Genomic DNA, 15451 nt, shown 5'->3' on the forward strand with positions numbered 1-15451 from the left:
CATCTGAAGTCTGGCATGGTGATTCCTTCCTCCTCAACAAACTTTATTGTGGTGCGTTTTGTTGTTGTTGTTGTTGTTGTTGTTGTTGTTGTTGTTGTTGTTTGAGACAGGGTCACACTATGCAGCCCTGGCTGACCGGAACTCTGTAGAAATTTAGAACACATGACCACTGAAGAAGTCAACATGTTGGTGCTCTGCCTGGCATTCTCTGCCCCTTATAAAACAATGAAATATAAATACCATGTTTGCTTTGCAAAATGAAGCCACTTACCCAATGACACACATTACTTAGGTGGCTATTCGCAAAAGCCTGTCTTCCATACCGGATCTTTCGGCTGCTAGACCACGACAGCTTCCGTAATACCAAATTGCTTAACCTCAGCTGAAAACAAGCTAAGCTTGAAATACCAGGCTGAACAGGAAAGAGTGAAGTCCAAAGCCCAGGATTTTTTTTTTTTTTTTTAAACAGTTCACTTCTAACCAATGGAAACTCTTTGTCTAGGTGAAAGTGCCACCTTTAAAAGACGCGCTTTGCTGCCTAGAGGTGTGGCTCTGTTTTCTCCGGTGGGAGTTACTATCTACCCACAAACCGTCACTGCAGGGCACTTTAGAGGATGTCTACGATTGGCTGATCAAGACAGCAACATTTGAATTTAAAGGAAGGACAGACTAAGGTTGGGTTCCTTCGGTCCGAGAGATAAAGCTTTGCTGTGGGAGGACCGCCAACTGGAGGCCGAGATTAGGCGGGACACTGGGCGGCAGGATGTCCCGGTGAGCCCACCGTCTCTCTCCGGCCGTTTCTTCCTCCAGTTCGTCACTAGGAAACCAGCTACTTCAAGTAAAAGACTGAACAGCATGTGACTGTGTTTTGTAAACTACAGAGGGTCACAAAAGTGCTGAGAGCTACAATTTACGGTGTGAATTTTCCAAAGGTAATCTCCAAGTAGAAGCGAACGCTGTTTGCGGAGGCTCTGGTAGCAGTAGGAGCCGACTAGGGCAGCCAGGGATTCCATGCTGCCAGTCCCTCAGCTGTCCTACTGGCCCCCAGGGAGACTGTAGTTCAGGCAAGCACACATTTACAAAGGCTAAATAAATAAACAAATAAAATAAAAAGTAAAAAAAGGCTGACAATGATAATTTTTCCCTGAGGTTTCACTGTGTAGTCCTGGCCTAGAATTCAATGTGTAGACCCCGTTGGCTTGACACTCAGCCAACTGCCTGCCTCTGCCTCCCGAGTGCTGGGATCAAAGGCGTGGGCCACCACTCCCAGCTAAACCTATGACTTCTTTAGAAGTCATTGCCTCATGCTAACAATTGAAATTGCATCCACTTAGTATATTAAATAGAAATCATCACATCTGGATTGAATACTCAGTCAAATGAATTAGGATTAAAAAAAAAAAATCTCTGGTTCAGTGGTTAAAAGCTCTCGAGGCTCTCACGGAGGACCTTGGGTTCAATTCCCAGCACCTACATGGAGGTTCACAATCGCCTGTAATTCCAGATCCAGGCATCCAATTCCCTATCTGGCCTCTTTGGGCACTGCATGCACCCAGTGCACAGACATATGAAGGCAAAACATTCATTCCTAGAAAATACTAACCTTAAAAAAGTATCTTGCCGGGCGGTGATGGTGCACGCCTTTAATCCTAGCACTCGGGAGGCAGAGGCAGGTGGATCTCTGTGAGTTCGAGGCCAGCCTGGGCTACCAAGTGAGTTCCAGGAAAAGGCGCAAAGCTACACAGAGAAACCCTGTCTCGAAAAACAAAACAAAACAAAACAAAACAAAACAAAAAGAATCTTAAACAATACATATTCTCTCCTATATAAAGCAAAAATAGCCAGCTAGCATTATGGTATCATAGAACTTGAAATGCTTAAAGTCCTGTAAGCCAATCACTTTCCTCAGCACCAGTTTCCGAGAGAGACCCCTTTACTCCACAGGCATGAATACTTGTCCATGGTGTACATCACTTCACACTCAGGACTTAGTGCCCTGCACAACTCCCAGAGTCACCAAAGTAGCAAGAAGAACTTCCAGGTATTTTGTTGAAATTCACTTTATTTAAAAAAACAAAAACAAAAACAAAAAACCTCATGAACAATAAATTACAATACTTTCCCCCTTTATAAATTCTTCATAAAATATATTTGACAATTTTAAAAGAAAAATTTTAAAGTTGCTTTCATTTCTGATGTGCCTATGACATCGTTTTTTTTGACTATTTTGTCATGCTGGTGAATTATTTTGTAGCTGCTACAATAGTTTGATTGGTAACATTTTACAATTAAAAACAACAAAGAAAAAACAAAAACAGAAACAGAAACCCAGACCTGCAGAAAGAACTATTCTGTGCTATTATCTGACACTGAACACTTACTTCATCCAAATGACAAAGTATCCCTTAGCACCAAGAATCTACAGAACCCATGTTTCTAAGTGACATCTAGGGTAAAGAAACATCCTAGAACTAACTGTACAACCTACAGTGACTGGACACAGCTGCCTAGAAGCTTTATTGGAAATATTTGGTCTTTTTCAATTAAGACAAATTTCATAAAACACTAGAAACCATGGCAACAGACTATGAGGAATAACTGTTTATTGAGTACCTATTATGGGCAAGGCACTGTGCACAATTTCTTGATTGCATTTTTCTTTTAGCAAATATCCAAAATTTCCAAGTATCACTCCTCATCTTTATTTCTTACATGTGACCAGAGAAAGTGCATGGCTAAATGCCATTTTTTAAAAAAAGGTTTACTTTTATTTTTTTTTTTTAATTATGTGTATGCCCATGGAACAAGAGGATACTGGATCCCCTGGAGCTGGAGTTAGGTGGTTGTGAGCTACCCAACATGAGTGCCAGGAACTGAACTCCATTCTATGCAAGAACAGCAGGTCCTCTAAACTGCTGAGTCATCTCCAGCCACCCTCCACTGCAAATCTTAAATTGTTGTCCTAGCAACTAAACCTTAGTGCTGAGCACACAGTAGGTACTTAATAAATACCTCTGACTGAAAAAGAACAAAGAAAGACAAAGAAATTACTGTCCTTTTGTTGATATCATAAGCTATTTTAGAATACAAGGACTTGAGAACAGTCTGGAAAAAATTTCCTGATCATCCCACACCCTTACAGCTAATGATGGAAAGAACTGTATTTCACAGGTAAAAATCTTTCAAAATAAATTATAACTGTGGCTAGACATGTAGCTCAGTGGTAAAGCCTCTGTGTGGCACATGCAAGGCTCTGGTATGATCCCAGTACCAACTGAAACAAAAGACAAACCAAATTACACATTATTTTCAAGGAGACAGGATCAAACGCTATGTGCTTAGGACACTGGGGCTTCAAGTGCACAGGTATTTGTAGAGCAAATGAACTGTTGGCACACATCACGTATCAATCTGATGGAGTGCCAAGTCATTGATAATACATTATAATGGGACTTTTTCTCATTTCCTAGAACTCAGTCCCCTGGTCAGATCTGTGTCAACTTGGTGTTCTAGAGGGTCAATTACCATGAAGTTCCAATACACTTCTCTTTCAGAACGAATTCTTTTAGTTAAGTCTGCAAGTGATATTAGGTGTGACTTTTTTTTTTTCATTTATGAGATTTTAATAAAGCCTTTCAGTTCATGTTTTTAAACTTCCAGATTAAATCAGTCTAGAAGTTTTACATGTTCCATTTTTTGGTGTTTTATCTTTTATTACCCTCTGAACACATTTTATTTATTGACTTACTGATTTGTATGGTGCTAGGGACTGAATCCAGGGCCTCGTACATGCCAGGCAAGTGTTCTCCACTGAGCTGCTCTTGCCCTACTGTGAAGGCGTGGAGGCTCGAGAGTTGAGGAGACGATGAGACCTGCTGCTGATGGCAACATGCTGGTACTCTTTTGACTTTTGCATCTTAGTGCTTTATAAAGATCCCAGAGGGGTCAGTGTCAGACTGCTTCCCTAATATGCCCAAGCCCCAAGGTTCTACCCCAGCCCCGGAAGTGGGGTCTAGTGCTTCATAAAGCTTCATCTAGATACAAGGGTAGTAGGATCTGATTCATATCAGAGACTGGTACTCTAGTTCAGGAAAGACTCTTTTCCTCAGTTTCCTGCATTAGCATGAACAATCTGGAGACAAGCATGCAGTTAGAATTTCACTTCAGGAGGAGTTGGGAGTTTCTTGCTCTCTCATAGACAATGCCAGGTGACCACATGAAACTACTCGAAAGCAGTTGATGGCATAGAATTTTATCCATTTGCCAAACTCTCACTTTGGAAAAGAGCAACCAATATTTATGACAGTGATTACCAGTCCCATTATTGTCTCACAGGAGACAAGAGAAAACAGCATCAGTGCCAAAGTGACAGGGACTCCAGTGATCCAACAGGAAGCCACATCAGGGCCAGCAACTCGAAGGTGAGCTCATTTGGTTTCTTCAACTTTATGCTGAGACTTAGTACAAGTCTTAAAACTCGAAATTAATACATCAAGTGTTACAGTCGTGGAAAGCAATGTTTTTAGAACAGAAGAATACCATCCTCAGGTCACAGCCGATGCTTAAGCGCACACAACGTCCCAATGCAGTGGTTTAATTAAACAAATGCTCAGTTACCTAAAGGTCTGACTGGGCCATTGGCATCCTTGCTGACCTTCTACCATGTGACTGAATGACTAATTCAACTCGAAGAGCTACAGGGCCCTGGAGAGCTCAGACGTACTCCAGCAGCTCGGACAGCTTAGCTTCAATTATGTTTAATCAGCCTTTTAGACCCTTCAAAATGATGCCTTTAAAAAGAGATGTATACCGGGAAAAGAAAACAAAACAGCGAACAAACACCCTTAGCATGTTTCCCGCAGCAGCAGGAGGGGCAGGGAGAAGATGAAGGTGGTTTTGTGTAGTTTTCGTCATCAATTTCACCAGCAAACCTCAAAAACCCAAACCTCTATCAAATAATTTAAACAGAAGTGGCATTTTCTTCATGTGGAATGCAAAATGCACACATTCACATACTTACATATACATAAATATATACATATATGTTTCCTTTACAAAGCTTCAAAGGTCGCATTACCAGCATGCAAACCTCTTCTTCCATGGAAATGCCTAATACTGACAAGGAATGTCTAAAATACTTAAAGACATATTTCCAGAAAATTGGACTTTCTTCTCTGCTTGGCTCTTAAGAGAATTTTTTCTGCCAAACTTTTACCAATGATCATTAAAAAAAAATTTTTTTACACCCACATTGGTAATACACATTCAAAACATACAATAAAATGGCCTGCATGGAGTAAGAAAAACGAGAGAAAAAAATTACCCCACAGTAAAACCTAAACCCTTGAGAGTGGAGTCTAACTTTCGTCTTCTTTTCGGCCACACAATGTCGAATCACTGTTGAATCAGAAGCAGCACGTCATCGAAGATGCCTGCAAGCAGGAGGTCACGTTTCCCAGCTGCTGTCTTTAAACGCAATTTGGACTAATCTGAGTTCTAGTTCAAACGCATCCGGACGATCCTGAGGGTTGGCAGCCAGCATTTCCTTAATCAGTTGTTTCATCCGCCCGTTCATAGACTTTTTCTTCACAGGGATGAGAAGTTCCATCTTGGGGTTTTCCAGAAGTGCCTCCCCAACAGGCACGATTTCGGTCCCCTGCTTTACATAGCTCCCTAGGAGCTCCTTCTTTGTCTCTGTGTCTATGAAGGTGATCCTCTCCAGCATCGCCCAGATGATAATTCCCAGAGCAAAAATGTCAGCTTTGGCTGTATAGTGTCCTTCCCATACTTCGGGAGCCATGTAGAAATCCGTTCCACATGCCGTCGAAAGGAAACACTTGTTTACGCTGACAGGTTCTTCTGGGTTCTGCCCAGATGCTGAACACACTTTACTTAGACCAAAATCGGCCACTTTCAGTGTAGGTTCCAAGTCACTGGTATCCAGCCTGCTTTGAGAAATCAGGATGTTATCAGGCTTCAGGTCTCGGTGGATGATCTGGTTTTTGTGCAAGAAAGCCAGAGCACTGCTGAGCTGAAGCATAAAGCTGGTGTTAGTCTTTCGATTGGGCTTCCTGGATAACAGATACTCATTCATGTCTCCTCCGTCACAAAAATCCATCACAAACCACAAATAATAGGCGCTTCTGGGATCAAAGGCAATTTCTCCTTTTAATGAAGTCTCTACAAGCTGTGAAGAGGCAGGAGGAGGAGAAGTTGTTACAGAGTTTGACTACTGGAAGGTTAAAGGGGCAGGAAACAGAGCTCCGTGGCTCTGAGCTTACTGCCCTCAGAGGACCGGAGCTCAGGTCCTCAGCACCCACATCAGTGGCTCACACTGCCTGCAACAATAGCTCCTGGGGACTCAATACTTTTCTGGCCTCTGAGGCACCTGCACTGACACATATATCACCCCCGCCCAAACACAATTAAAGATTAATAAATCTTTTGTTTTTGTTTTTTGAGACAGGGTTTCTCTGTGTAGCCCTGGCTGTCCTGGAACTTGCTCTGTAGACTAGGCTGACCTCGAATTCTGAGATCTGCCTGCCTCTACCTCCCCAGTGCTGGGATTGAAGGCGTGTGCTACCACACTTGGCTATACATCTTAAAAAATATTTTTTTTAAAGGGGGGGTGCACCCCTTTAATCCCAGCACTCAGGAGACAGAGGAAGGCAGAATCTCTGTGAGTTTGAGGACAGCCACAGTTACACAGAAAAACTGTCTTGAAAAACCACACACACACACACACACACACACACACAAAAGGGCTGGAGAGATGGTTCAGCAGTTAAGAGCACTGGCTGCTCTTGAGTATAAATACACACACACACACACACACACACACACACACACACACACACACACGTCAGAGGGTAACCCTGAGGATGAAAGGCAGGTTGACAGGCCTGCAGCCAAGTGTCTCTACCCACTGAGCCATCTTGCTAGCCCAAGCTTTAACTCTTTACGTAGAAATAAGCATGCACATTCACTTTATTTGTGTGTAAATTTGCTTTCTACTTTAATAAAAGGTAAAATTATATGTGTACCAAAGGATTGCTTTAAAATGAGGTTATTTAGGATTCATGACCAGTACCCGCTTATTTGTAGGTCTGTTTTACACACCTACATACCCAGGGTAATGCACATGTTTCTCTGGGGAGAGGTCCCAAGTGGAAGGGTTAGGAAGCTCTGTTCTGCACTGAGGTCAGTCCAGCCCCAGCCTCCAGCTTTAACTGGAAACCTCAGAAATATTTTACTTCATCAGAGCTTTTAGACATGCATTTAAAAAATGGCTTCCAGTACTTCAGGATGCCACCTTTGTTCTAAATGAATACAAACTAAATTTCTGAGCCAAGAAGTGACATTTTTAAGTAGCTGTATTTTGGAAAGTGCCCAACTGGCCTATATTTTCTACATAGGTCAATTCTACCACCTTCTAGCACATCACTTCATGAAAAGACTAAAATATAGAGGACTATTGCTTTTAAATTATTTGTTCTATGACGTCTTTTTAGATTGGTGGGTTGAAAAGGGGAAGATCAGAGTTGAGCTGGTGAAGAATGAGTAACTGATAAGTTTATATTTAAGTTAATTACTATTACTACTTCTGGTTATTCTGGCAAAAGCCAAGAACAGCCCTTCATTCTGTCTCCCGTGGCAATGGCCTGCAGGGGTCTCCTTTTAGCCTGGTGTGCAAAGAGAATGAAACACATGTGTACTGTTTCTTTTCTTTTTTTAAAGGTTTGTTTTTATTTTATGTGCATGTATGTGTGTGTGAGGATACCCTGGAATGGTAGTTAACCGACAGTTGTGAATTGTCATGTGGGTGCTACGAATTGAAACCAGGTCCTCGGGAAGAGCAGCCAGTGCTCTAACCACTAAGCAATCTCTCCAGCCCCCATGTGTACTGTTTCTAACTGACTTCAGTTTTCTGTCTTTCCCTAAAATGCAAACTTAATAAATAGCTTTGTGTAATGCAGAATCCCAGTACTCAAAGAGTGGTTTATAAGGCAGGCATGGAGGTGCACATAATACTGGCCAGCAAGAAGGGAAATGTATAGCTCTCACCCACTTATCTAGATAATGATTGTTAGACTCTCTAAGTTTTAAATAGTTCTTTTTTAACTCCCTAAATAGGGTCTCACTCTGTACCTCAGGCTGCCCTTGAACTCTGTATGTAGCCCAGGCTGCCCTTTAACTCATGATAATCCTTCCTCGGTCTCATGTGTCAGGATTATGTGCACCACACCCAGTCAGTTCATAATTCTTAAGCCACAAGATATATCAGATTCCCTATTATATGTTCCTACACCATCTACGTCACTAGTCTGAAATACACAGACTGGAGGCTACATAGTCCTTATGCTTGAAATTGAGACCTTGTCACTGTTTTACATTTTCTCTTGGATAAGGATTTTAGCTATCAGGAACTGATTTAATGGTTTCAACTGAGAACAAGGAAGAATATATCTAGAAAAACATATGGAAAAAATGAGAATATATACAGATAGTAAAGACCACGCATAGGAATTTTCTGGTTACATTATAGATTTGTGTATTGACTCTATTGTATTGTATTCTTTAGATACAATTCTATTGACAAATATATGGTCAACTATGCTGGGTGAAGTAGCATATGTCTTTAATCTCAGTGCTCAGAGGCAGAAACAGGTGGATCTCTGTAAGTGTGAGGCCAGCCTGGTTTACATATTGAGTTCCAGGCTAGCCAGAGCTACCCAGTGAGACTGTCCCAAAAATAAATGAATAAATAAAGAAAAATCTGGCTAACTTATAACTCCATAGAAAAGACTATTTTATTTCAACACAGGTACCTATTTCTGAGTTCTTATGGCCAAATCTTGTTTCAGCATTTCCTCTTCTTTGACAATGCCCAAATAGCTACTATGAAAAATGGATTATTTATTTCAAGTCATTCTGACAACAGAAAGTGACATAAATCAAATACAGGTCTATAAGGCTTTAAAGAGTGAATGAGATTTACTAAGAAAGGCAATTTCAATATGAAAAGCACTTAGTCAAATCTGGTACTTCCTGTCTTAGACCTCGAAGAACTAAACAATACCTAATTCTTGTTACAGTTGCTAGATCTGGATGTGCTAACATCTTCCCTTTTCCATCCATAGGGATTGGATACCTTTATCTCTAAAACTCAACGCAAAGTTGACAACGGTTAGGATGGGATGTAGTTTCTGTAGTGTGTTCCAAACCCTAGGCTCAATCTCTAGCACTGGCAAAAAAAAAAAAAAAAAGGAAAGTCTCCAATCTTTTTCGAGACAGGGTTTCTCTGTGCAGTGTAACAGTCCTGGCACTCACTCTATACATTTGCCTGCCTCTGTTTCCCAAGTGCTGGGATTAAAGGCGTGCTCCACCACTGCCTTGCTCCAATGTTTTGTTTTTTTTAATCATGGCATCTTAAATACTTTTAGAAAGACAGACACTAATAAAGATAGTTTTAAAAACTTTTAGGTTGTTTATTTTGTGTATGTGTGGGTGCTACAGCAAACTTGTGGAGGTAAGACAGTAACTTTCAGGAGTCCGCTCCCTTTTTCTACCATGTGGGACCTGGGAATTGAACTCAGGTTATCAGACTTGGCAACAACGAATTTTCTGGTTACATTATAGATTTGTGTATTGACTATATTGTATTGTATTCTTTAGATACAATTCTAAAGAATTACCCTCTGAGCCTTTTCAACAACATAAAACACTTTTATTGTTATTATTTCTTAATTGTGAAATTGCATTTATTATTTTATGTGTGTTTAGTGCTTACATGTGTACACAACACTCCAAATGTGGAGGTTAAAGGACAACTTCTGTCCTGGAACTGACGATTCAGTCTAGGCATGTCTCGAACTTGATACCCAGGTGAGTCTGTCTTAAACTCCCGAGCCTCCTGCCTCCGCCTTCCAAGTCCTAGGATTATCAGCGTGTGCCAATATACTCATCTGAAGCTTCTCATGTTTAGACCTGTGCCTTCTAAAAAGAGAAGTCCGGTGACCTATGGGTGGAGTTGTTACTGACTGTGGTATCTTTCCTTGTCTTCTGTGTTTATTTTCAAAAGAATTGGTTTCCAGGAACTGAACTTTGATGCTAGTCTCAAAAACTCTCTAGTTCCCATCTCGTTCCATTCCTACGCAGACTGGCAAATACCAGGCATAACAGGTGGCTTATGTTATTTTTAGGTATGTGCAGCACAAGCTTAAAGCAAATACCTCCTCTATCCTCTGAAGAGATCTATCTGCACCTAGCCATAAAACACCTGCGTTTTCAGGGAGAAGTTCACCTGACACTTCATTTCCTCTTGCTGACCAATATTACGTCCATTTCCTATCCAGTGACACATACCTGTAAATAAAGGGAAGAATTAGAGCCGTGGGACATCTTTTGCACCATCCCATCTTTTTGCAGAATGCACTCTTCCAAGTGAATCACATTTGGGTGCTGGCTCTTGATACTGCTTAGTGCCCAGAACTCTCGAAGGGCTAGTTCAACGTTTTCAGGTGCGTGGCATCGGATTTTCTTCACTGCTACTCTTGCAGAGGTCTTTCTGATGACTGCTTCATACACAACACCGTAACTACCTCGGCCTACCTCCCGTATTAGATCGTACTTGGGCTGGCTACTCACCATCTTCAAGGTCGAGGTTTCTGGAAAAATCAACAAAGTACTCTGTTGAAATGAGGTGTACCTATTGGCTTGTATTCTTATGCAGGATTTAACTAACTGTTTCACTGTCTGTGGTACTTGAAAGGTATCTAGCTATACCCTGGACAAATCTACCAATAATAATAAAGGTAACAGATAGCACTTACCATGTATCAGGAACTATTTCAAGTACTTTATTATTGTTTTTAAAGTTTGTGTTGTCTTTGAGACAAGGTCTTGCTAAATTCCCCTGGTCTAGAGCTTGATATGCAGGCCAGGCTGGCTTCAGAAGCCATGGTTACAGAGCCATCATTCCTGACTTTTTTTTTTTTAATTTAATCTTGCTGTGTGGGTGCAGGCATGCCCATGCCATGACACACCTGTCTGAAGATAACTTGGTTCTCCTGTCACTGCTAGCTAGCTGCCTGTGAACTTCTGGAGACTGTTCTGTTTCGGCCTCCCATCTCACTGTAGGACATCTGGCTTTACATGGGTTCTGTGGATCCAAACTCAGTTCCTCATGCTTACTGGGCAAACGCTTTATCCACCGAATTCTCTCTCCAGGCTCCACCCACCCACCCTCTTTTTTGACAAGGTTTCACTGTGTAACCCTGACTGGCCTCCAACTCACAGAGATAAGCCTACCTCCACTTCCCCAGTGCTAGGATTAAAGACTTGGGCCACCATGCCCTGCATCCAGTCCTTTTTTAAAAGACAGGAGCTTGTTATTATGTAGCTCAAGATGGCTTTCACTTTTTAAAAGTTGTACTGCATATTTTGTACGCATGGGTGTGGCTTTGTGGAGGTCAGAGGACACGACGTGGGAGTCAGTTCTCTCCTTCTACCATGTGGGTCCCAGGGATTGAACTCATAACTCATAATAACTAATAACTTTACCCACTGAACCATCTCAACAGCCCTGGCTGCCTCTGTCTCTGGAATGATGGAATTACAGGTGTGTGACACCTGGCTACTTGATATTAAGTTCATTTAATCCTTAACCATAATCTGTGTAGTAAGGGATAGGTGTTGTAACGGTCATTTTAGAAGTGAGGAATTAAAACACAGAGAAGGTAAGTAAACAGCCAGTGGCCAGGCAGCTCTTTGGCTCAGACAGCCATGATTTAAACCACTAAACTAGACTGCTTCTTACAGAACTGCTGGAGCATGCCACTGTTAAATATAAACCCGACGCCGGCAGTAGTGGCTCAACCCTTTAATCCAAGCACTCCGGCTTTAATCCCAGCACTCAGGAGGCAGAGGCAGGCAGATCCCTGAGTTCAAGGCCAGCCTGGTCTACAAAGGGAGTTCCAGGAGAAGCAGAGCTACACAGAGAAACCCTGTCTCAAAGAACAATAAGTCAACAAATAAACCCAAAATTCAACATTTTAATTTACTGATCACGGAAAAAAAAAAAAAGAAGAAGAAATGTATCTACATCTCCTTAAGGTTGACACACAAATGAAAGGTAATAAAAACAGTGAGATGCAAAAATCCCTCACGGAAATAGAAACACCTGACTTATGCTTATGGACTGAAGTGAACAAGATCACTTTTGTTTTATTTGAGACAGCGTCTCCAATAGCTCGGGCTAGCCTTGAACTCACTATGTAGCAGAGGCTGATCCTCTTGCCTCCACTTTCCAGATACTGGGGTTACAGGCATGCTCCCACATGTCTGGTTATGTATTTTTCACAAAACAAACACAAAGCTTTTGTAGGAGAACTGACCCTTAAGATGAAGTAAGCTGTTTAGACTAGAACTACCTTTACATTATCATTTGACATAGCTATTTAATTCTAGGTCATTTTTGCCAAAGCGCGGGGGGGGGGGGGGATCTTATACATCATAGAGAATTCTCTGACAAAAGTTCTTTGGAGTTCCACCTTAATAAATCATTTTACAGGCAAGCTGGAGCACCGGCCCTACAGAGCATGTTCTTTGGAGAGTCTGCCGAGTGCTCCCTCACGCCTCAAATGCTCACTTGCCGACTGTCAACACCGGCAGGAACTGTAACCCGAGATTGCACTTACATCGCACAATCAGAGAGACAAAAAGTGACTGACTCTGGGACTCCCGGAACAACTACTTGAAGTTCATGGGCCAGATTTAAAAAGAAAATGACCGCTTCTGGGGACAGCCCTGAGCGCTACTTCCTTTAATTGCTCGCCTATCCTTCAAGTTCTCACTGTATTTCCTAATGTCAGATTTCCTGCCGCCCTGCTCTGCGCGGATCGCCGGTTTCTAGGCGCTTCCACGGGGCTCTTTCCCGGGCAGCAGTCCCCCGAGAGAGGGGCACCCTCCCGGGTAAGGGAGGAAGGAAGGGGTCCATGCCATCCCCGGGATCCTGGAGGGAGAGGCGCCCCCGCGAAGCATCCTTCGCGAGCCCGTGTGCCTTACGATGGCCCCTCCTGCCCGCTGCGGTGCCCGGTGCTGGCACCGCCGGCCTGGACGTGCACCTGCTGGTGCCCGGGAAGGGACCAGCGAGGCCAGAGGTGCAGCCGGCGCGGACGCTCAGGCCGCGCTCACTGCCCCAGCTGCAAGATCACTCCCGGCGGCGGTGCCCCGCAGCCCCGAGGGACCCTCCCGCGGCCCTCCCGCGGGCTCCACAGCCGCTTCAACTCGCGGAGGCTGCAGACTGGGGGCCGGGAGCCGGGAGTGGCCCGGGCGGGAACGGAGGCCGCAGTCCCGGCCGCTGGCCGGGGCAGCGCCGGGCCTTCCCGGGGACGACTCCGCTGAGAGGTCTGTGACAGGCCTGCAGGGGACAGAGGCACATGCAGGGAGCTCGCTTCTGACTGCAGGGCATCCGTGCCACGGCGAAGGGCCAGGTTTACCTCAGGGCAGCCGCCGCCGCTTCTCCCTCTCGTGAGCTCCGCAAGCCGCCATTATCGGGCAGCTCGCGCCTCGGCTGCCGCGGCCTCCAGTCAGAAGCCGGCGCGCGCCCCCGTGGTGCGCGGACACACCCCCTCACGCCGGGCCCCGCCCCCTCCGGCTTGCCGTAGCGCGCGTGCGCCGCCCAGCGCCGCCTGCTGGGCGAGCGCCGCCCCTTGCGCGCGCCGGCTGCGGGGCTCCGGCGCCCCTGCTCCCCTGCTCCGGCGCTGCGCAGAGCCGAGCATCGCCCGCGGTGTGCGCGCTGCAGGGCGGACCACTGGTGCCCTGGCCCGCAGGGGTGGCGGCAGGGGACGGTCGCCCTCTGCCACAGCAGGCGCCAAGCCCCGGGACTTCGGGGGAAGCTGTGGCCACTGTCCCCGGGCGGCAGTGCACGCGCCCGGCCGCGGGCTGCCCTCCCCGTCCCCTGCCGACCTACCGAGCGGCGACGGGCTGGAGTGCGCGGTTCGCTGCGGCCGGATGCCCGGCGCATCTTCCTTGCGGGGGGCGGGTCTGGGCGGCGGGCCCGCGGGGTGATGCGGCCGGTGCTGGGAGGTTGCACCTTCTGTCCGAGTTACCTAGCCGTGTTTGCGGGCGGCGCAGTGGCCCAGGCGGCGACGCGGGACTGAGTGCGAGCATCTGGGAGGACGCCGTCCCCTGCCCCACCGGCGCGGTGGTATCTCCCTTAAAGAAGCCGGAACCTCATTGTTCCCGGCGGTGAGGATCGGGGTTGCCCTGCTGGGTGAGAGAGAGAGGGCGCAGCCGACCTGGCTGCGGCGCCCCGTCTTGCAGGCCTGAACTAGGGTCGGAGGGTGCAACGATACGAGACAAGTCGCCACGGACCAGGATTGAATGCAGTCCTCTGGACGGTGGGCGCTTCGGCCCGAAGCCTTTCAAATCCCCCCAACAGCTGTCAATCATGTCCCGGCAGCAGTCGGCCTGAGCTCTACCATCAGGCTGACAGACAGTCACTCGGAGACAGATTCAGTAAGCATCTGCCAGAAACGCCCATTCTTTTATTATTCTGCACCTACTGTTTGCTAATAAGGTTGATTCTGCGCTCATTGCTGTGTAAGGCACGATTAGAATCTGTTACTGCGCTCCAGTGATTTTTCTCAGTCTTCTGTTTATGGGACTAGTATTTGGGAACTGGCAACTTTTTATATAATCTGAATCTTTTTATATAATAAAAACTCCACAAGTAAAGGTTTTACTACTGACCCCGCTCTCACAGGAGAGAAAGCCGACTTCTGCTACATTTGACCAAATGGTGTCTTTCTAGAAACCCTGCCTCTGCCCTTGGTGTAACTACCTCCGGAGAGTTTGTCCCGAGTGCCATTCTGGTACTGGTGTCCACCAGTTTGCTGGGAATGCTGACGTCACTCAAGACTTGTTTCCTGCCCTGGAAAGCAGCGGGGCATGGGAATGCTCTGTAGACAGCTGGCTACCAGTGTGGCAGGAGGACGGAATAGGAAGAGATGTCTCGGTCAGAGCAGCCTTTCTGTTCACTGCAGTCATTAAATGTCACGAACTCCAAGGGACATACCTGTTCTAGCTATTTTCCTATTTCTGTGATTAAAAAAAAACAAAAGAAAACACTGACCAAAAGAGCAAAAACACCTGAGAGGAGGAAAGGGTTGGTTTAACTTAAATTTGCAGGGTTAGGGTCACAAATTCATCACTGGGGGAAGTCAGGGCCAGAACTGGGGGAAGGAATCATGGGAGAAGGCTACCTACCAACTCGCTCCCGGGTCATGGTTCAGCTGCCTTTCTGAGGGCCTGCTTAGAAATAGCACTGCCCACATTGAGGTAAACCCTCCTTTGTCATTTGGCAATCCAGGACACCCCACCCCAACCCCACCCCACTGCCCCACCCCCGCCAGACATGCTCACAGGCCAGTCTGATGGAGGCCAACCT

At 45.4% G+C, this 15451-nt stretch overlaps 1 protein-coding gene across 1 annotated transcript; it reads right to left on the reverse strand.

The window, feature by feature from the left end:
- Positions 1–4274: 4274 nt before the first annotated feature.
- Pdik1l (PDLIM1 interacting kinase 1 like) lies at positions 4275–13615 on the reverse strand. Its single transcript, XM_059255155.1, has 3 exons — positions 13500–13615; positions 10366–10667; positions 4275–6187 (listed from the first exon to the last, which is right to left on the reverse strand). The coding sequence occupies exons 2-3, from the start codon at positions 10648–10650 to the stop codon at positions 5447–5449; spliced, it is 1026 nt and encodes a 341-aa protein (XP_059111138.1). The 5' UTR covers positions 10651–10667; positions 13500–13615; the 3' UTR covers positions 4275–5446.
- Positions 13616–15451: the final 1836 nt, after the last annotated feature.

Source organism: Peromyscus eremicus, chromosome 2 (assembly GCF_949786415.1).
Source record: "Peromyscus eremicus chromosome 2, PerEre_H2_v1, whole genome shotgun sequence".
Lineage (NCBI taxonomy): Eukaryota > Metazoa > Chordata > Mammalia > Rodentia > Cricetidae > Peromyscus > Peromyscus eremicus.